The following is a 21,426-nucleotide window of genomic DNA, read 5'->3' on the forward strand; positions in this document are numbered from 1 at the left end:
AAACTAAAGAAAACCCCTTGAATGAGTAGATGTGTCCTAACGTTTGACTGGTACTGTAATAAGACCCCATGTCCTAAGAATCCCTCGAGTAGGCTACTTATTTTGCCCTCTTTTTCACCTTTAATGAGTTCAAAGTGTTCTGCTTAACCCTAACCAGGTCTTGAACATCCTCAATAAGGGAACATTTAGAACTTCTGTCAATGTAGGCTAATCATTCTCAGACTAAATGTAATTATTTTTTAGACTCTTACTAAATATAGACCCTTTTTTTTACATTAGCATTAGGTTAGATAAAATTCCTTACATAGCCTATGGCCTATTAGAAAACAATGTCATTGTCCAGCCGTGCTGGTTTATATTGCAGTGCTCTGTCCTTAGGCTTAGACAGTGAGGAAGGGACCTGGTGCTATAGCCTAGTGAGTGTGCTTGTCCTGGAGTCATGCTGTATACACACTGTGGCTCTCTGTGAATGTCGGCTCGTTTATCTCTATCAACCACTACCGCACGTCAGTAAATGAAAAGCTTTTCTGTCGAGCTTTAGTGGCTGTTTAAAGACTGCACTCTGTGATTCTTTCGTCTCGGACCGATCTCGCCCCGTTTTTTAATATTTCCCTCGCTCCTCTCCTCCCCTCCTTCCTCTTCTCTCTCTCTCTCTCATGTTCTGTGTGGACAGAGCGACGGAGTTTCTCTCAACCCAGATGTGTAATAGGCGCGCGTTTTCCAGAGGCTCGGTTATAAAGCGTCCGTTATTTACCCGACTACTTTCAACTGTTCTCCTTTTCGGTAAGGAACTGCTCATCGAGCCTCACGCGCACGGCAGGCAGGAAGACAATCAAATCAAGGACTGATCCTTTATGATTGCTTTGAATCGAATTTTCATCTTTCAGTTAACTATGAGATTGCTTCAACCCTGCTCTCAGGATTAATTCCTATGTAATCGTTATTTGTTTCCCCCTCTCGTCCAATATCTGTCTCCAAGTGTAGGCTAAGCTTGTTCTGTGGTCATGGGGTGTATACTTTCATTTTTGCCTAGGCTGTTGAGGGTCTTGACCGTTGTGTAAAAGCGGTTACCGTGTGGATGTATGGTCTTCACAGACAAAGAGCCAGCGAAGGGAAACTAGTGGAAGTTTGAGACCAGGAAGAATGCAGGCGACGTGTTGGTTTGCGGTGTTACTCCTGACGCCAGCGTTTTACTTGGTGAGTGGTGCTTTTGTTTGTTTGTCAATACTTTTGTCGTTTCATTGTTGTCTCGGTGTTTTGTAGTTTTTCAATTACATATTGTACTACAATTACATGTGTATAAATGCATTGTTATGAAATGCACTTCACTGACAGAACTGTTGATGCCAACTCTTCACTTCAGGCTCATGTCCTGTGCATAATAAACGTTGCATAAAAACATTCCGTCGTCCTGTATCCGGGTGTTGGTAGGAAATACAACTGTTTAATTCCACATTATCGTGACTGAGACATGTCTGCGCGTGGGTTTTTAAAACAGACTATATATCAATTATGCGTTTCTATTTGATCACTGTGGGTTATGGTGTCCAATTAATGGGACGAATTAGTGCAATACATTTTCTAAATGAATGCATGTGGTTATAAGACTGAATTAATAAGGATTTAATCTTTGTCTGACCAATTTAAAAAAAAAACATATCTAAAAGAAATAACACAAAAGAAATAACACATTTAAAGTGTCAAATTAAAACCGAGCTGAAAACGGAGAAGATGTTGGTGCAGTTCCAACAAAACGTCTCATGGTGGCGCCATAAACCAAAACCAGCGGCAGGTGCGTCTGAAGGCTACACGTAGTAAACCTTTCAAATTCTCAGTTGCTCCTTTTGATTTTGTCAGTAACCGTTTTTCCTTTCAGTCCGCCACAACAAGAATTATCCCACTCATAGCAGTCATATTAGACACAACATGGAGGAGAGATTTTCGTGCGTGATCAGTACAACTCTGCTGAATCTTGCTGATCTCAAAGGGTGGATAACGTGATAACGTTTAAGTTATGCTAAGCCATTGAGTGGAAAGAAAAGCGCAGGTTTATCAATCACCAACATTTTGTTAAAAAGTAACTCACACTTTATCTGATATATAAAAGAATGCCACTTAATATTTCAAACAAAGTCACTTTCCAAGTTGGCTATATTGTAATTTGTAACAAAACACACACACGCGCGCGCGCGTTCAGCTGTCGTGTGAATTCTGCAGAGACCTTTAGGATAGTAGCCTAGTGTCTTCAAAGTATGTAGCCTAACCTTTTGTTCCCTATCACTAACCTAGATCGTTTACCACATCATGCACCTACATGAATCAGCCTTTTATTCTTACTGGGACTGAGCGGCGATTCTCTAATTTCACTCACTCGCTCTCAATACACAACTCAAAATAAGTGTTTATTCCTTCGAGATGAGAGTAAGACGGTATTGATATCAGGTCTACGGTAGCACTGTGTCAGACTTTACTGTCCGGTGTTAAAAGAGAATGTAAGTAAAAGGTTTGTAATATACAGTTCGCAACAAACACACACCCGCAAACATACACAACATGGATGGTTTTCGGTGTATTTCCTTTGAACTTACCTGCAGCGTAATATGCAAGTTATAACATGACTTTTTCTCCACACATTTTACATTTCACGAAATAGACCTATTCAACGGGATTCTTTTATAACTGTCCTATTGACACTTGGTTCGAATGAATCCATCTGCATAATCCTCACGCAAAACGACCGTTAATCAAACTAAAATTATTCTAATCAAGCTAATTCATTTACTTGTTGTTTTCTATCGGCCTGATTGAATAAAATGTAATTGCGTAGCCAATTTAAATTTAAATTCTGAAAAACATGTCATTATTGTTAGTTGTCGATGGGGTATTGTTTTAACACATCCAAAATTAGTCTGAAAACTTCCATGACGCATTAGACTATGCTTAAGATGTAGGCATATAGATAGGCCTAGAAAGTGTTTTACAATAAGATATCCTATAAAATGATTAAGAGTGAGGTTTTAATTAATTCCACAGCATTATAATAATTTGAGAGTGCTCAGAACCTATACAATTCACATTTCTAGCAATATTTATTAATCATAATTAAATTAATCTAACTGTAATCTAAAAGTTAGCGTTACAAATTGTCACATTTGATTATGGGCTTTTTTAAGGATACCGCTTGACTATCTTGTAGGATGTGAACACCACAAACATCTCAGATGCAACATATAAAACAATGCATGACCTGTTTACTATAAACGTTAAATCACAGTTTTAATAGGCAAAATTACATTTCCCAGTATAAAGGGCTCCTCTCGCACAGACCTCTTGCACAGAATTCAACCTGTGAATTTCAATCAAACAAGAGAAGAAACATAATCAAGTGGATTTTCTCATTCAGAACAGGGTTTATGGTTCTGATATTCAAGACGGCTGTTTTACGCACCTTAACACAGCCGGGTAGAATGCGTCCTAATTGAACACATAATTGCAGTGGGATGGAAAATATGTTTTAAAAGTTTGTTGTGTTCATTCAAACAAGTAAATATGTAAGCTTGAAGATGAAACCTGAAATCACATAGGCCTAATAGTACGAAATGACAAATTTGACGGTCTTCAACCGATTCCCCGCCCTAAAAATGTTTTGTCGATTCAGGTATAGGCCTACTTGCTTTTACGTTTGTGGAAATGCTTTGATTTTGATCAATTCAATACAACGGAATATTGTAGGATTTTTTTTTTAATCTATATTAAAATTGATTCGTTTTTTTTTTACATGATGATATTGGCTCCAGGTTTTGAGATTAGAAATGAGTCTGTAATTTATATCCTACATTTAGCAATTCAATTTGTCTTTTGGCTTTGTAAAAATGTAGGCCTATTTCAGTCTACCGTAAAGACAGTATACTCTTTTGATTGTATTGTCTTAAAGTTGCGAATTGGTTACTGTGAGTTGAATTCTACACCTGGATATCTGCTCTCTCCCTCTCTGCGCCCCACTAAACCTAGATTATTATTTTCCAGACAGTCGGGTTTATCCATACCTAAAGGGATTACCGTTGAACTTTGACGGTTTTATTTCGTGTTAAAAGCTCTTGTCTCCTCTCTAAGCCTCTTGTCTGAGCGGCGCGCGCCTTGACCTGGATAACACTGCGCTCGCTCTGAAGAACAGTTTATGCAGGTGTTCGGTGGTATAATACAGCGCGCGCCTCTCCGGGAGGGCGACATTCATAAATGAATATGGTCACTATGGATACAGAATTTAATTAAAATTGTCCTTATTATTTTAATTGTTCTAATCCATAGGATTTAAAAGGATTGTGTTATTTTGTCGGTTTAGTTGGGAGTTGTGTGTGATGTGTGTTTCTGTGTTTGTGTCTCTGCTTGTGGGTGCCCTATTGGGTTCATGTGTAGGTGTGTTTGCTATGTATTTTTGTGCATCTTACTTCTGATCAAGACAGTTCCAATACAGATCTGACATTATTTTAAGGCGGTTTTGCTCCCAGCAGAGCAGCTGCTGCTGATACTCTGTTGACTGACAGCAAGTGTGAACAGCATGTTCTCTGGCCCCATGACTGGTAGCAGGGTGGCTCCTATTGCTGCAACACATAGCTGTCTGTGACTGGCAGATGTGTGTGTGTGTGTGTGTGTGTGTGTGTGTGTGTGTGTGTGTGTGTGTGTGTGTGTGTGTGTGTGTGTGTGTGTGTGTGTGTGTGTGTGTGTGTGTGTGTGCGTGTGTGCGTGTGTGTGTGTGTGTGTGTGTGTGTGTGTGTGTGCGTGCGCGCATGTTTCCCAGCCAAGTCTCACTTCCTCTAAGGGGTCAATGAGGAGGCTCTGTTCCTGAGGGACAGACAGACAGACAAAGTGTGTCCTGAATTACACCTTATTCCCCAAATAGTGCACTACTTTAGGCCAGGCATATTACTACAACACCATCATTTTTAACAGGCTGGAGACAGGGCCTGTCATGCCAAGCAGTTGGCGCAGTGGGAGAGATACAGACAGTCTGCATCCTAAATGGCACTCTATTCCCTGTATAGTGCACTACGTTTGGCCAGCCTCTCACCATTGTTAGTGGGGCTTACCAGTACCGCAATATTTTTACCATGGCAAAAATGAAAACACCAAGCAGACCAAACTCTTTGGGAATGCCACAAAAAGATCAGTGTATTGGAAAATACTGTTTACATTTCAGCCTCGTTAGACAATAGTACATTACATCAGTGTAGAACAGAAACCAGTCCAATTGTGATGCTGTCCTTTCATTGAACACAAATGGCATTCTATTTTTTTGTCAGCCATTTTCTTTTCCGTTTATTGGGACAAATACAGATGTAGGATCTTAATTTGATCACCCTGTTGCAAAACAACTTTCCTGCAATGCAAGAAATGTAAAACTTGAAGTGTATTTGAGGTTTAAAAAGGCATCTGAAGATTGTAATTTCCGCTTTGAAATTTCAGACTTGATTTTCCCTCATGAAAAAAGTATCAACCTCTATATAATGTCCATTCATTATAATCCACATCGTAATTCACGTTTCCTTTTGCAGCAAGATTATTTTCCTGCTGTAGCAAACTTTGCTCAAATTAAGATCCTACATCTGTATATACCATCATGCCATGTCAAGCATTCTGAGCAGTGGGAGAGGAGAGAGAGGATGCTATGCTGAGATCCTATACCGAGCACACTGTGTATGGAAGAGTATGAGGTTATCGATTTTGTTGAATTGCATGCATCCCAAATGGTACCCTATTCCCTAAACTGTAGCACTACCGTTGTCCATAAATCCACATACAGTAGTCCACATACTGTAGGCCGAGAGCAGGGCCGTAAAGGGGCATGTCCGGGAGTTCAGTCTCTTAGCACACAGCACTATAATCCTCTATTAAACCCCCAGCCCCTTCACAGCACAGTTAAATGGTCCCTAGGCAGCTCTGTTTCATGTGAATTAACAGTTAACTTTAACTGAGGAACTCCGGCAACTCTCAACCAGCATTACAATACTGTGAACTGTCTCCATGCCTGTTGACCATCTATTGCAATCACATTATCTTTGATTGAAATAGCACTTTAAGTGTAATCTGTTATTGCTGTGAATATTTTCTGGAAGTGATTAATATTTCGATATATATATCTATGATTAATCCATATAATTGTGTCAGCATTATGGTGTATTGTCATTTTTGCGTGGCCCTGTGATTTAGAAGTTATTTTATGGTTATTTACATAGTTCACTTCACACAACATCTAATTTTGATAGATTTGTTTATTAAGATTTAATGAAATGTGAATTCTACTTCAAATGGAATAGAATTCTGTCGATCTTTGGTTGAAATGTGAAGAAAAAAAGATTATTTTAATTGACTTTGTATCTATCTATATTGACTGAACCTGTTGAGGCCCGGAGCAGCAGGTTCTCCAAACATGCTTCAGTTCTGTACTGTTGACCTTTGACCATTCAATCAGAGACTGGAAGTGTCTCGGGAATTAAGCCCCCCACCTCACCTGTGTGTGTTGTCTCAGAAGACCCTGTGGTGCAACTCTGTCATTGACATGTTATTTTATGTCATTTAGCAGGTGCTCTTATTCAGAGCAACTTACAGGAGCAATTAGAGTTAAGTGCCTTGCTCAAGGGCACATTGGCAGATTTCTCACCGAATCGGCTCAGGGATTCAAACTAGTGACCTTTCGGTTAATGGCCCAATGCTCTTAACCACTAGGCTTCCTGATAGAGGTCGACCGATTATGATTTTTCAACGTCGATACCGATTATTGGAGGACCAAAAAAGTCGATACCGATTAATCGGCCGATTTTTGTTTATTTATTTGTAATAATGACAATTACAACAATACTGAATTAACACTTAATTTAACTTAATATAATACATCAACAAAATCAATTTAGCCTCAAGTAAATAGTGAAACATGTTCAATTTGGTTTAAATAATGCAAAAACAAAGTGTTGGAGAAGAAAGTAAAAGTGCAATATGTGCTATGTAAGAAAGCTAACGTTTCAGTTCCTTGCTCAGAACATGAGAACATATGAAAGCTGGTGGTTCCTTTTAACATGAGTCTTCAATATTCCCAGGTAAGAAGTTTTAGGTTGTAGTTATTATAGATATTATAGGACTATTTCCCTCTATACCATTTGTATTTCATTAACCTTTGACTATTAGATGTTCTTATAGGCACTTTAGTATTGCCAGTGTAACAGTATAGCTTCCGTCCCTCTCCTCTGTTCTCCCTGGGCTTGAACCAGCAACACAACGACAACAGCCACCCTCGAAGCAGCGTTACCCATGCAGAGCAAGGGGAACAACTACTAGAAGGCTCAGAGCGAGGGACGTTTGAAACGCTATTAGCACGCGCTAACTAGCTAGTCATTTCACTTCGGTTACACCAGCCTCATCTCGAGAGTTGATAGGCTTGAAGTCATAAACAGCGCAATGCTTGACAGACAAGGAAGAGCTGCTGGCAAAACGCACGAAAGTGCTGTTTGAATGAATGTTTACGCGCCTGCTTCTGCCTACCACCGCTCAGTCAGATACTTGTATTCTTGTATGCTCAGTCAGATTATATGCAACGCAGGACACGCAAGATAATATCTAGTAATATCATCAACCATGTGCAGTTAACTAGTGATTATGATTGATTGTTTTTTATAAGATAAGTTTAATGCTAGCTAGCAACTTACCTTGGCTTACTGCATTCGCGTAACAGGCAGTCTTCCTTGTGGAGTGCAACGAGAGAAAGGCAGGTCGTTATTGCGTTGGACGAGTTAACTGTAAGGTTGCGAGAATGGATCCCCTGAGCTGACAAGGTGAAAATCTGTCGTTCTTCCCCTGAACGGGGCAGTTAACCAACCGTTCCTTGGCCGTAATTGAAAATAAGAATGTGTTCTTAACTGACTTGCCTAGTTAAATAAAGGTATATAAAAAATAAAATAATAAAACATTTAAATCGGCAAATCGGCGCCCCAAAATACCGATTTCCGATTGTTATGAAAACTTGAAATCGGTCCTAATTAATCGGCCATTCCGATTAATCGGTCGACCTCTACTTCCTGACAATTCAAGGTGACCTGACCCTGATGTGCTCCTCTATTGAACTGCTTTTGTGGTACGATGACACACCTGGTGGTCCACTTATGATGACACGCCTGGTGGCCCACTTATGATGTGTCCTGGGGGCAACGCTTCTTTCTCCTTTATCAACACTCAGTCTGTCTCCCTGGACCAATAAAACCCTGCATGGAAGACAGTAATATATGTGTGTGTGTGTGTGTGTGTGTGTGTGTGTGTGTGTGTGTGTGTGTGTGTGTGTGTGTGTGTGTGTGTGTGTGTGTGTGTGTGTGTGTGTGTGTGTGTGTACTTGACCTTGGTTTGGGGCAGAAAGTCAATGATAATGGTCCATAGTGGACATTGTTACATTTTTGACTGCATGGATCATTACAGTTTTGTTTATTCAAATTCAACAGGGAGAAGCTGGGAAGCGGGCAATTATTCACGGCACAGTTTGCAATCTTTTATGGTGTTTTAATTGGAAAGTATTTAATTGATGATTAGACCCCGAACCTTCCCTACCATCAAAAGAACACAAACAACCCTGACCCCTGACTGCAGGCGCTGGGGATCTGACACTGCGTGTGTGTGTGTGTGTGTGTGTGTGTGCCTGCATTTGTCCATGTGTGTATGTGTCTGTGTGCATCCGTGTACGATTCCGCATGCGTTTCATGTGATTAATCATCCCCATCCTCCATCATTCCCCACCATGCACTGTTACAGTTTTTCAATCGCTTCAGAGGCCAGGGGTCATAGTTGGAGCTGACCACTGAAGGGCACTGACTGTATCTGTGGAATGTAACTAAGGCCTGGCCTGACCTGAGGTTTGATCCTTTGGGGAACTCTTCTCTGTCTGCTCCACTTATAGCTCCACTACTCTGCTATCCTCTCCCTGGGAACTGTAGGAAGTATATCTGCTCCACTTATAGCTCCACTACTCTGCTATCCTCGCTCTGGGAACTGTAGGAAGTATATCTGCTCCACTTATAGCTCCACTACTCTGCTATCCTCTCCCTGGGAACTGTAGGAAGTATATCTGCTCCACTTATAGCTCCACTACTCTGCTATCCTCTCCCTGGGAACTGTAGGAAGTATATCTGCTCCACTTATAGCTCCACTACTCTGCTATCCTCTCCCTGGGAACTGTAGGAAGTCTATCTGCTCCACTTATAGCTCCACTACTCTGCTATCCTCTCCCTGGGAACTGTAGGAAGTATATCTGCTCCACTTATAGCTCCACTACTCTGCTATCCTCTCCCTGGGAACTGTAGGAAGTATATCTGCTCCACTTATAGCTCCACTACTCTGCTATCCTCTCCCTGGGAACTGTAGGAAGTATATCTGCTCCACTTATAGCTCCACTACTCTGCTATCCTCGCTCTGGGAACTGTAGGAAGTATATCTGCTCCACTTATAGCTCCACTACTCTGCTATCCTCTCCCTGGGAACTGTAGGAAGTCTATCTGCTCCACTTATAGCTCCACTACTCTGCTATCCTCTCCCTGGGAACTGTAGGAAGTATATCTGCTCCACTTATAGCTCCACTACTCTGCTATCCTCGCTCTGGGAACTGTAGGAAGTATATCTGCTCCACTTATAGCTCCACTACTCTGCTATCCTCGCTCTGGGAACTGTAGGAAGTATATCTGCTCCACTTATAGCTCCACTACTCTGCTATCCTCTCCCTGGGAACTGTAGGAAGTATATCTGCTCCACTTATAGCTCCACTACTCTGCTATCCTCTCCCTGGGAACTGTAGGAAGTATATCTGCTCCACTTATAGCTCCACTACTCTGCTATCCTCTCCCTGGGAACTGTAGGAAGTATATCTGCTCCACTTATAGCTCCACTACTCTGCTATCCTCGCTCTGGGAACTGTAGGAAGTCTATCTGCAGCCCCTTCATAGGAGAACAAGCTTTGTAGTAGACCTACCTGAGTTCAAATATGATTTGAAATCATTTAAAATACCTTCTATGTGCTTGATTGAGCTTGCCATGCTAAATGGACCAATAGAATCGTTCCAGAACGGCACACCCCCTTCCATCTGGCATTCCAGGCAGGCTAGAGCAAACGGTCAAAGTGTTTGAAAGATTTTTAATAGTTTTTGAACCCAGGACTGTTTTGTAAAGCTGTAGAGCTGCTTGGGAAACTGTTTCTAAAGGCAGGAAATGACTGAGATGACCCACTGGCAAATTGCTTTACATGGCCAGAGTTACTCTGAGGACGGGTTTGAAGTTGCTTTAGTGCTCTGAAGAGTTACGTCTATTTTGAAATCTGACACGGACATTTGTGTTGTTGGGAGAGGCATTCAAAAATCTTGATCGACAGTGCTATCATTGCCTGTATTGAATTTTCAAGATGGGTTTACTAGAAATAGCCTTTGTCTTTATGAATATTTTATATGTCAATGTCTTGCCTCTGTCCTGTTTCCCAGTATCCTTCCTTAGGCATGATTAGTTGTTGTAACATGCCAGCACCAGCATATGCATGGCAGGAAAAAGTATTCAGTAGACTGGGATTTGTTCCTGCCTTAGTGAATAGCTGTAGTGAATGGGTGTTGACTAGTGATGGGATTTGTACCTAACGGCTGTGGTGATGGATTGCATGAGTCTGCTGATGGGCTTGATTGACCACTTTAACAGAGCAGCGATCAGACACTCTCGCTTGGCTGGGTCTATGTGGCAGGGATCAGATAGGATGAGAAGGGGATGAGGGGGAAGAGGAGAAGAGGGATGGGAAAGGGGAGGTGAGGGGAAGGGTAGAGGAGGGAGGGGAAGAGGGGGGAAGCAATCCTGCTCGGCTGAGTCTAGAAGGAGGGGAAGGGAGGGGAGGGGAGAGAAGAGGAAGGGGAGGAAGGGGAGGAAGTGTGCACGTTTCCGTCCATCCAACACGACATGGTGATGGATCTGTCCACAGGGCCGTGTCCCGGCACCCGTTGATGGGAATTACCAGAGACGTCCGTTACCTTTCCATCCCCTTAAGTAACAGTCATTGGCCATGCAGGAGCACTAGCTCCATTCAAGCTCCAGGGGCACGTTTCCAAAGCCTGGTTAAACCACACTGAATGTGTCCATGGTGAGAGCAGTGTTCAGGCTGGTCTAATCAGGCTACGTTTGGAAGAGCTGTAAGAACAAATCCAAGAGGGATAAACACACATCCCAGCAACTGTCTGTCTGTCGGCAGCACAGCACCTTGTGTTAAAGTTTTTCGGTTGCCTCCTCTCCTTCAGATTACTTTCTCACTCTCGTCCTCTGTCTCTCCTGCTTTCTCTGACATTTGTGAATATATTATGGGGACAATTTTCACATCAGAATCGGGAATAGGTAGAATCGTGGAATTAACTCAAGATGTGTCATAATTCCCACATAGGGACTGAATGTACCATTAGATCTGGTGGGGTATTTTCCGTGCCAGCTGTTTCAACATGACACCTTGAATAGAACTACTGCATGTTGAAGATGATTTGACCAGATTTGTCCTGAAAGAGGTGAAGTTGCAGGTTTAAAGTAGAGCAAATGAAAAGCGGATGGAAAAGAGGATGAGAATATTGAAGAGAGGAGGAGTTTCAGGAATCAAGGTAAGACCCAAGTGCAGACTGTGTGAAGTAACAATGTTTATTGTACCAACAGTGGCAGGCAAACGACAGGTCAAGGCAGGCGGGGGTTGATAATCCGGAGTAGGAGTAAATGTTCAGGATGGCCGGCAGGCTCAGGGACAGGCAGAGGGGTCAGGCGGGTGGGTAGAGGGTCAGCACAGGCAAGGGTCAAAAACCAGGAAGAGAAGAAAAAGAGAGGCTGGGAAAAGACGGGCGCTGACAGGACAAACGCTGGAAAGCTTGACAAACAAGACGAACTGGCAGACAGAAAACACAAGTATAAATACCCAGAGGGTAAGTGGGGAAGATGGGTGACACCTGGAGGGGGTGGAGACAAGCACAAGGACAGGTGAAACAGATCAGGGTGTGACAAGGAGAGATGAGGACAGCGTGTTATTTGATTGTCTTATTATTATTGTACTGTTTGTGGGCATCCATTTTGTTGTTGTTGACACCCATATGTGTGTGTCAGCTTGTGTTGGTTTCAACATTCTGACTGTTTTTGTTTTGGCTGTCACTCCAGGCAACAAGCAACATGTTAATGCAGCAGACTGGAAGCGCATCTGATGGGGGGAGTTGTAACTCATATTTTAGACTAGAGTAATGAGCAATTAAGTCTGTACGTGTTACTACAAATTGAAACAATAAGCTGACTGCTGTTATTGAAGTGCTGGTTCACAAAAATTACAAGATTATATACTTGTTTCCTGACCTTTTAAATAGTGTATATGACAAGAACAGAATGCAATTCACGGGTTGGTTTGTTTACCTAGCCACTACCACCAAATGTCGAAATTAATGAACAATTTTGTGAACTATCACTTTAACCTGAAATATTCCTTTAAGCTTTGGTTGGGTTTTTATCTGCCTAAGAGATGTACCCCAGTCAGAAAGTGTCTGCTAACCTTGTGTTATAACTCAGTGCTGTTATTGATTAGCTTATTAATTATCAGCTGTTCCCAGAATGCTCTTGGGTCAAGAGGTGATTCAATGAGTTTGAGTTGGGACAAATTGATTAGATCGACTCTATGAAATGTTTTTATTTTATTTTTATATGATAATTTAATTACATTTACTCCATACACGTATGTACTGCTTATCTTAAAATGACTTACCAATCATTATAAACTGGGTAGTTAGATTCCTGAATGCTTATTGGCTGAAAGCCGTATGAAAAAATATATACTTTTTACTGATCTAATTACATTGGTACCCAGTTTATAAAAGCAATAAGGCACCTCTCAGGTTTGTGGTATAGGGCCAATATACTATGGCTAATGGCTGTATCCACTTTAATTAATGGGGCCACTTTAATCAATTGATTACTAGTCACTTTAATAATGCCACTTTAATAATGTTTACATATCTTGCATTACTCATCTCATATGTACACTACCGTTCGAAAGGGGTTACTTTCAAATGTCCTTGTTTTTGAAAGAAAAGCTCATTTTTGTCCATTAAAATAACATCAAATTGATCAGAAATACAGTGTAGACATTGTTAATGTTGTAAATGACCATTGTAGTGGAAACAGCAGATTTTTTAATGGAATATCTACATAGGCGTACAGAGGCCCATTATCAGCATCCATCACTCCTGTGTTCCAATGGCACGTTGTGTTAGCTAATCCAAGTTTATCATTTTAAAAGGTTAATTGATCATTAGTAAACCCTTTTGCAATTATGTTAGCACAGCTGAAAACAGTTGTGCTGATTAAAGAAGCAATACAACTGTCCTTCTTTAGACTAGTTGAGTATCTGGAGCATCAGCATTTGTGAGTTCGATTACAGGCTCAAAATGGGCAGAAACAAATAACTTTTTTCTGAAACCCGTCAGTCTGTTCTTGTTCTGAGAAATGAAGGCTATTCCATGTGAGAAATTGCAAAGAAGCTGAAAATCTGGTACAATGCTGTGTACTACTCCCAGAACAGCGTAAACTGTCTTTAACCAGAATATAAAGAGGAGTGGGAGGCCCCAGTGCATAACTGAGCAAGAAGACAAGTACATTAGAGAGTCTAGTTTGAGAAACAGACTCCTCACAAGTCCTCAACAGGCAGCTTCATTAAATAGTACCCGCATAACACCAGTCTCAATGTCAACAGAGAAGAGGCGACTCCGGGTTGCTGACCTTCTAGGTGGAGTTGCAAAGAAAAAGCAGTATCTCAGACTTTGCCAATAAAAATAAAAGATTAATATGGGCAAAAGAACACAGACACTGGACAGAGATATTGCTTTTTCTATTTAACTCTGCCTAGAAGGCCAGCATCCCGGAGTCGCCTCTTCACTGTTGACGTTGAGACTGGTGTTGTCTGCAGAATTCGGTCACATGACAGCTCGAAAGGTCTCACACCCTGACCTGAGATATCTCTGTTTTCTTTATATTTTGGTTAGGTCAGGGTGTGACTAGGGTGGATACACTAGGTTTTCTATTGTCTAGGGTTTTTATATGTCTAGAGTTTTATAGGTGTAGGTATTTTTTTGTTTATGATGGCCTCATATGGTTCCCAATCAGAGGCAGCTGTTTATCGTTGTCTCTGATTGGGGATCATATTTAGGTAGCCATTTCCCCTTTGGTGTTTGTGGGTTCTTATTCTATGTTTAGTTGAAATAGAGGCAGCGAAAGCGGAACGGCAATATTACGAGGAGTTGTACCAACGAGACAAGCACGAGAGGCAGCCCCATAAAACAAAAATATTTGGGGGGGGGGACACGGGGAGATCGGCTGAGTCAGGTTGGAGACCTGAGCCAACTCCTCGTGCTTACCGTGGGGAGCGTGTGACTGGTCAGACATCATGTTATGCAGTGATGTGCACGGTGTCTCCAGTTCGCATTCATAGCCAGGTGCGCTCTATTCCAGCTCCTCGCATTTGCCGGGTTAGAATGGGCATCCAGCCAGGACGGATGGTGCCGGCTCAACGCTCCTGGTCTCCAGTACACCTCCTTGGACCAGGATATCCTGTGCTGGCTCTGCGTACTGTGTCTCCGGTGCGTCTGCACAGCCCAATGCGTCCTGTGCTAGTGTCCCGCACTTGCCGGGCTCAAGTGAGCATCCAGCCAGGACGCCAACTCTACGCACCAGTAACCGCGACGGTTCCCAGTCCGGGGTCTCCAGAAATGTTTCCCAGTCCGGGGCCTCCTGCGATGATCCGCAGTCCAGAGCCTCCGGCGATGATCCACGGTCCGGTTCCACAAAGGCAGAGGGATCAGCGTAAAGAGGGGAGGCGGCATCCCGAACCAGAGCCGCCACCAAGGGTAGATGTCCACCCAGACCCTCCCCTATAGGTACTGGTTTGCAGCCGGGAGTCTGCACCTTTTGGGGGGGGGGGGTGTGATGCCCTGATCTGAGATACATCTGTTTTCGCTGAGATAGGAATTTAGATGTTTTGACTCTATTCTCCATACAGGCCAATGATTATAACGGTGATTCTGATCTAACCATAAATTAATATATTGTACCACTGGCTTGAGACGATTGAAGTTCAGTATGTAGGGTTGCCCTTGATATAGTAGGCTCAAGTTAACTAGTTAGCTAACTTAGCTGGGTCATTATTGCCCATGCAAGGAAATTAGGCTAGAAAGCATTTTAGCCAGGTAGCCTAGTCTAGGACGTTGGGGTGGCAGGGTAGCCTAGTGGTTAGAGCATTGGACTAGTAACTGGAAGGTTGCAAGTTCAAACCCCCGAGCTGACAAGGTACAAAACTGTCGTTCTGCCCCTGAACAGACAGTTAACCCACTGTTCCTAGGAAAATAAGAATTTGTTCTTAACTGACTTGCCTAGTAAAATAAAGGTAAAAAGGACATCAAAAACTAAAAGCGTGTGACAGTCATGGAACATTTTGCCAACATGAAAAAGAAGAGGATAGCATTGGCGTAGGATCTAGTCTACAAGTAGGGTATCAACAACAACATGTTCTTCTATTTACACACACACACACAGAAATCAGTATCATGGACAGCCACATGATATTTAGTAACGTTGATTGGACTAAATTGTTTTGGTATCTTTAGGTTTGTTTTTTTGTGTATTAAACTAAGCATATAGCCATGTTGATTTGATGATGTTTAAATGTTTTAGTTGAAATGGTGCTGGAATAGCAGAAACAGTGCTCATGTTGTCTTTGTGCTGTCTTGCGGTAACTCCGTGCTTGTAAATCAGTATTTTTTTTGTAAACTGTCACAAACATTAACTTGCTTGACCATGTTGTAGGACATTTAACTGTTTGTTACATGCAATATTTGCTTTGTGGACTTCACTGGACAGATGTTGCTCTCCGGTTTTGTGATGAAACAATGTTATGTGTAGTTGAGTTTATTCTGCAACTGTGTGACTGTGGTCTGTTTGTTGTCTCTGCCTTATTGTATATCACGGTGATGTATGAACGAACGGGTTATAGAGCAAACAACGCAATTATCACAACATAGGTTGCAATATGGCTTTTTCCTGGCTTGCCTTCAGCAGTGATTTTACCCAGAGGCTAAAATCAGCAGTGATTTTACCCATTATTTTCTTCTTTAATTGGAGAATTGAAGAGTGAGCACTCAAGCTGCAGGACCACGAAGGAGAGAATGAGCCGCACGCATATTGATTGACTCTAGGAAATGATACAAATCAGGGACCTTATCACTCCAACACACAGAGAATGACAGCACTACATTACTTCACTGAGCCTTTTCAGTCCAGGAGATTTCAGTACTATTGATTTTCAGAATTACAATTATATCTCCGTCCCCTATCGGCATCCAGCCATCGAGGAGAGGAGGGAAAAAAAGAGCATATCTGTGAGGTGTTCTGGGGAGGAGGGCTTGAGCTGACACCTGTCACTCATCTGTGCCTGAGATAAAATTGATATTTTAGTGTGTCATCAGACCACCTCTCTATTATGGAATAGAGATGGAGGAGATGTCTTCTGTTCCTTTTCTTATCACTCTTTCTCATTTACCCTTTTTCTCTCTCTCTCTCTCTCTCTCTCTCTCTCTCTCTCTCTCTCTCTCTCTTCCTCTCTCTCTCTCTCTCTCTCTCTCTCTCTCTCTCTCTCTCTCTCTCTCTCTCTCTCTCTCTCTCTCTCTCTCTCTCTCTCTCTCTCTCTCTCTCTCTCTCTCTCTCTCTCTCTCTCTCTCTCTCTCTCTCTCTCTCACTCTCTTCTCTCTCTCTCTCTCTCTCTCTCTCACTCTCTTCCTCTCACTCTCTTCCTCTCTCTCTCTCTCTCACTCTCTTCCTCTCTCTCTCTCACTCTCTTCCTCTCTCTCTCTCTCACTCTCTTCCTCTCTCTCTCTCTCTTCCTCTCTCTCTCTCTCTCACTCTCTCTCTCTCTCTCTCTTCCTCTCTTCCTCTCTCTCTCTCTCTCTCACTCTCTTCCTCTCTCTCTCACCATCTTCCTCTCTCTCTCTCCCTCTCTTCCTCTCTCTCTCTCTCACTCTCTTCCTCTCTCTCTCTCTCTCTCTCACTCTCTCTCTCTCTCTCACTCTCTTCCTCTCTCTCTCTCTCTCTCTCTCTCTTTCTCTCTCTCACTCTCTTCCTCTCTCTCTCTCTCTCACTCTCTTCTCTCTCTCTCTCTCTCTCTCTCTCTCTCTCTTCTCTCTCTCTCTCTCTCTCTCTCTCACTCTCTTCCTCTCTCTCTCTCACTCTCTTCCCCCCCCTCTCTCTCTCTCTCTCTCTCTCTCTCACTCTCTTCCTCTCTCTCTCTCTCTCTCTCTCTCTCTCTCTCTCTCTCTCTCACTCTCTTCCTCTCTCTCTCTCTCCCTCTCATCCTCTCTCTCTCTCTCTCTCACTCTTCTCTCTCTCTCTCTCTTCCTCTCTCTCTTCCTCTCTCTCTCTCTCTCTCTCTCTCTCTCTCTCTCTCACTCTCTCACTCTCTTCTCTCTCTCTCTCTCTCTCTCTCTCCCTCTCTTCCTATCTCTCTCCCTCTCTTCCTATCTCTCTCTCTCTCTCTCTCTCTCTCTCTCTCTCTCTCTCTCGTGTGTCTGTATGTCTGTCTCTGTCTCTCTGTTACTCTCGCTCTCACTCTTTCTCTCACTCTCCCCTTCTCTCTCTCTCTCTCTCTCTCTCTCTCCCTCTCTTCTCTCTCTCTCTCTCTCTCTCTCTCTCTCTCGTGTGTCTGTCCGGCTGTCTGTCTGTCTGTCTATCTGTCCGTCTGTCTGTCTCTGTCTCTGTTACTCTCGCTCTCACTCTTTCTCTCACTCTCCCCTTCTCTCTCTCTCTCTCTCTCCATCTCTCTATTCTATAATCAGAGAGGCTCTGAGACACTGAGAATCACATTCATAACCTCTGTTATCACACTGACCCAGGACCTGTAATGAAAGTCTCTTCTCTCAGAGTTAGATGCAGTGTTTAGGTTATTGTTTGCTGCTGGTCTTTGTGTGTGTAGCTTTTCACATTGACCACAAATGTGTTCTTTGTGAGCAGTGGATAATAATTCCAGTCATATTGTATTGTCCAATCACGCAGAGAAAACTTGCATAATCATTGAATAAGTTTGGAGAGAGAAAAAAACTCAATACCACTATCAGCTCTATATTCATGATGTCACAACCTCTGACATCATCTGACAAAACCTGCCAAACAAACCTGCAAGATATTGAAAGGAAACATACAGGATATTTTCCCTACGTGCATCTGAAATGAAATACTGTTATACCTTAAGAGGGTTAAGTCATGCTGAATGAATCTTCTGTCTCTCTCTCTCTCTCTCTCTCTCTCTCTCCCGCCTTCCTCCCTCCCTCCCTCCCCTCTCTCTGTATACGCCGGAGCATTTCTCAAATCAGTGACCTCTGATGGGAGTCCCTCTAACTGGCAGCGAGGTCTCTGACCTCTGATTCATCCTGTCGCTGTGATGGATAGGCTCTATATGTGTGTGTTCTCCTCAGCTCAGCCAGAGCTCAGAGGATCTGTCAGACATGCCATTACATAAAACATTAGCGTCCCTAACAGCTAATGCTTCACAGGTACACACACACTAGCAGCCCTAAAAACGATTGCTTCACAGGGCCACTGACAGGTACTCAAGATCTCCCTCTCATATCAGTGTGTGTGTAAAAGTGTGTGTGAGGATATGGTATGGTGCAGCTTTGAGTGTTATGTGGAGTGATGGACAGGCAAGCAGAAACCTGCCTGTCAAGCAGAAACCATTTTCCTCTCCGGCATGCTGAGCATATTGGAAAACAGCGTCCCAGAAATTGGGCCACTTTTTGCCTCTAAAACTACTCTCAAAATATACAAAATGGTGAGTTCGTGCCAAAGGAAAATACATACTTTCTCCACATCCCCCTATAAACCACTTTCTATCTCACCCTTAGACTCAGATAAAAATGCTAAGAACTCTTTGGCTGAAAGTGTCAAGTTAATGGCTCAGGCTATAAAGCTATTCCCAAACTTTTCCAGAATTAACAAAGCTATTCCCAAACTGCTCCAGAATGTATTTAATGTGTTTGCTGCTTTGTATTTCTAATAGGCAGAAGAAATGCATCTGTTAATCTCTGTTTAAGATCAAACAGGAGGGAGCAAATGGGAGAGAGAACCGTGTGGTGGTTTGTACATGTGCATGTGTCTCTGTGTCTGCCCGTTCAATGGTGAATGGCCAGACATTGATGGGCAGATATTGAGCTCATTTCATTGTGTGATGAGTGTGTGTTTGAGTGTGCATACATGTGTGGGTGTGTGCATATACTTGCTGGTGTGTGACAGGGCTGAAATGCAACAGCAAAAGAAATCCAGTGAAAGCGTCCGTCTCTCAACATGCCCTCCCTTCCACTTGACCTCCAGAGAAAGTGATCGTCTCTCTCAACATGCCCTCCCTTCCACTTGACCTCCAGAGAAAGTGATCGTCTCTCTCAACATGCCCTCCCTTCCACTTGACCTCCAGTGAAAGTAATCGTCTCTCAACATGCCCTCCCTTCCACTTGACCTCCAGTGAAAGTGATCGTCTCTCTCAACATGCCCTACCTTCCACTTGACCTCCAGTGAAAGCGTCCGTCTCTCAACATGCCCTCCCTTCCACTTGACCTCCAGTGAAGCGTCCGTCTCTCAAAATGCCCTCCCTTCCACTTGACCTCCAGTGAATCGTCCGTCTCTCAACATGCCCTCCCTTACACTTGACCTCCAGTGAAAGTGATCGTCTCTCTCAACATGCCCTCCCTTCCACTTGACCTCCAGTGAAAGCGTCCGTCTCTCAACATGCCCTCCCTTCCACTTGACCTCCAGTGAAAGTGATCGTCTCTCTCAACATGCCCTCCCTTCCACTTGACCTCCAGTGAAAGTAATCGTCTCTCAACATGCCCTCCCTTCCACTTGACCTCCAGTGAAAGTGATAGTCTCTCTCAACATGCCCTACCTTCCACTTGACCTCCAGTGAAAGCGTCCGTCTCTCAACATGCCCTCCCTTCCACTTGACCTCCAGTGAAGCGTCCGTCTCTCAAAATGCCCTCCCTTCCACTTGACCTCCAGTGAATCGTCCGTCTCTCAACATGCCCTCCCTTCCACTTGACCTCCAGAGAAAGTGATCGTCTCTCTCAACATGCCCTCCCTTCCACTTGACCTCCAGTGAAAGTAATCGTCTCTCAACATGCCCTCCCTTCCACTTGACCTCCAGTGAAAGTGATCGTCTCTCTCAACATGCCCTACCTTCCACTTGACCTCCAGTGAAAGCGTCCGTCTCTCAACATGCCCTCCCTTCCACTTGACCTCCAGTGAAAGCGTCCGTCTCTCAACATGCCCTCCCTTCCACTTGACCTCCAGTGAAGCGTCCGTCTCTCAACATGCCCTCCCTTACACTTGACCTCCAGTGAAAGTGATCGTCTCTCTCAACATGCCCTCCCTTCCACTTGACCTCCAGTGAAAGCGTCCGTCTCTCAACATGCCCTCCCTTCCACTTGACCTCCAGTGAAAGTGATCGTCTCTCTCAACATGCCCTCCCTTCCACTTGACCTCCAGTGAAAGTGATCGTCTCTCTCAACATGCCCTCCCTTCCACTTGACCTCCAGTGAAAGCGTCCGTCTCTCAACATGCCCTCCCTTACACTTGACCTCCAGTGAAAGTGATCGTTTCTCTCAACATGCCCTCCCTTCCACTTGACCTCCAGTGAAAGTGATCGTCTCTCTCAACATGCCCTCCCTTCCACTTGACCTCCAGTGAAGCGTCCGTCTCTCAACATGCCCTCCCTTCCACTTGACCTCCAGTGAAGCGTCCGTCTCTCAACATGCCCTCCCTTCCACTTGACCTCCAGTGAAGCGTCCGTCTCTCAACATGCCCTCCCTTCCACTTGACCTCCAGTGAATCGTCCGTCTCTCAACATGCCCTCCCTACCACTTGACACCCCACTGCTCTTGCTACGGTTAACTCAAAACACATCTGCATCTATCAGACATAAACTATCACATCTGATTATTATGGAAAGTTTCTGATGTTCTTTGGTGCTGTTCTTATGGCTTACAATAATGTTCTCTAATGTTTTTCATCCTAATCTAATGTGTTTAATGAATGATGTTACATATTCATTGTGTTATGCATGAAGCAGGCTAAGACGAGCTTATGATCTTTCCCTTCAGGGTTACTACATATGAGAGTCATTCGTCAAATCATCCCCAAAGTCTGCTGATGTCCTAACGCCATTAACAAGTCTGCATGACTGCTTTCCACAACTCAATCCTTGTTAATATTTGTTTTTGTCTGTGTAGAGAAGTGTTAGACCGATGCGAGAGAGAAAAGGCTCCCGTTCTCTGGTAATAGACGACATGAGTGACTGGTTTACTGGGGGAGGGGGAGGGGGAGTGC

The 21,426-nt window shown here is 43.4% G+C and overlaps 1 protein-coding gene across 1 annotated transcript in view; it reads left to right on the top strand.

Annotated features, from left to right (window-relative positions):
• The first annotated feature begins 664 nt into the window (after positions 1–664).
• LOC135552019 (neurexophilin-1) overlaps positions 665–21,426 on the top strand; it is a 44,842-nt gene continuing 24,080 nt past the window's right edge. The window contains exon 1 of the mRNA XM_064983364.1: positions 665–1,197. Coding sequence (XP_064839436.1) covers positions 1,144–1,197 — 54 coding nt within the window. The 5' untranslated portion in view covers positions 665–1,143. The remainder of the gene's footprint in view (positions 1,198–21,426) is intronic.

Source organism: Oncorhynchus masou, chromosome 13, assembly GCF_036934945.1.
Source record: "Oncorhynchus masou masou isolate Uvic2021 chromosome 13, UVic_Omas_1.1, whole genome shotgun sequence".
Classification (NCBI taxonomy): Eukaryota; Metazoa; Chordata; class Actinopteri; order Salmoniformes; family Salmonidae; genus Oncorhynchus; species Oncorhynchus masou.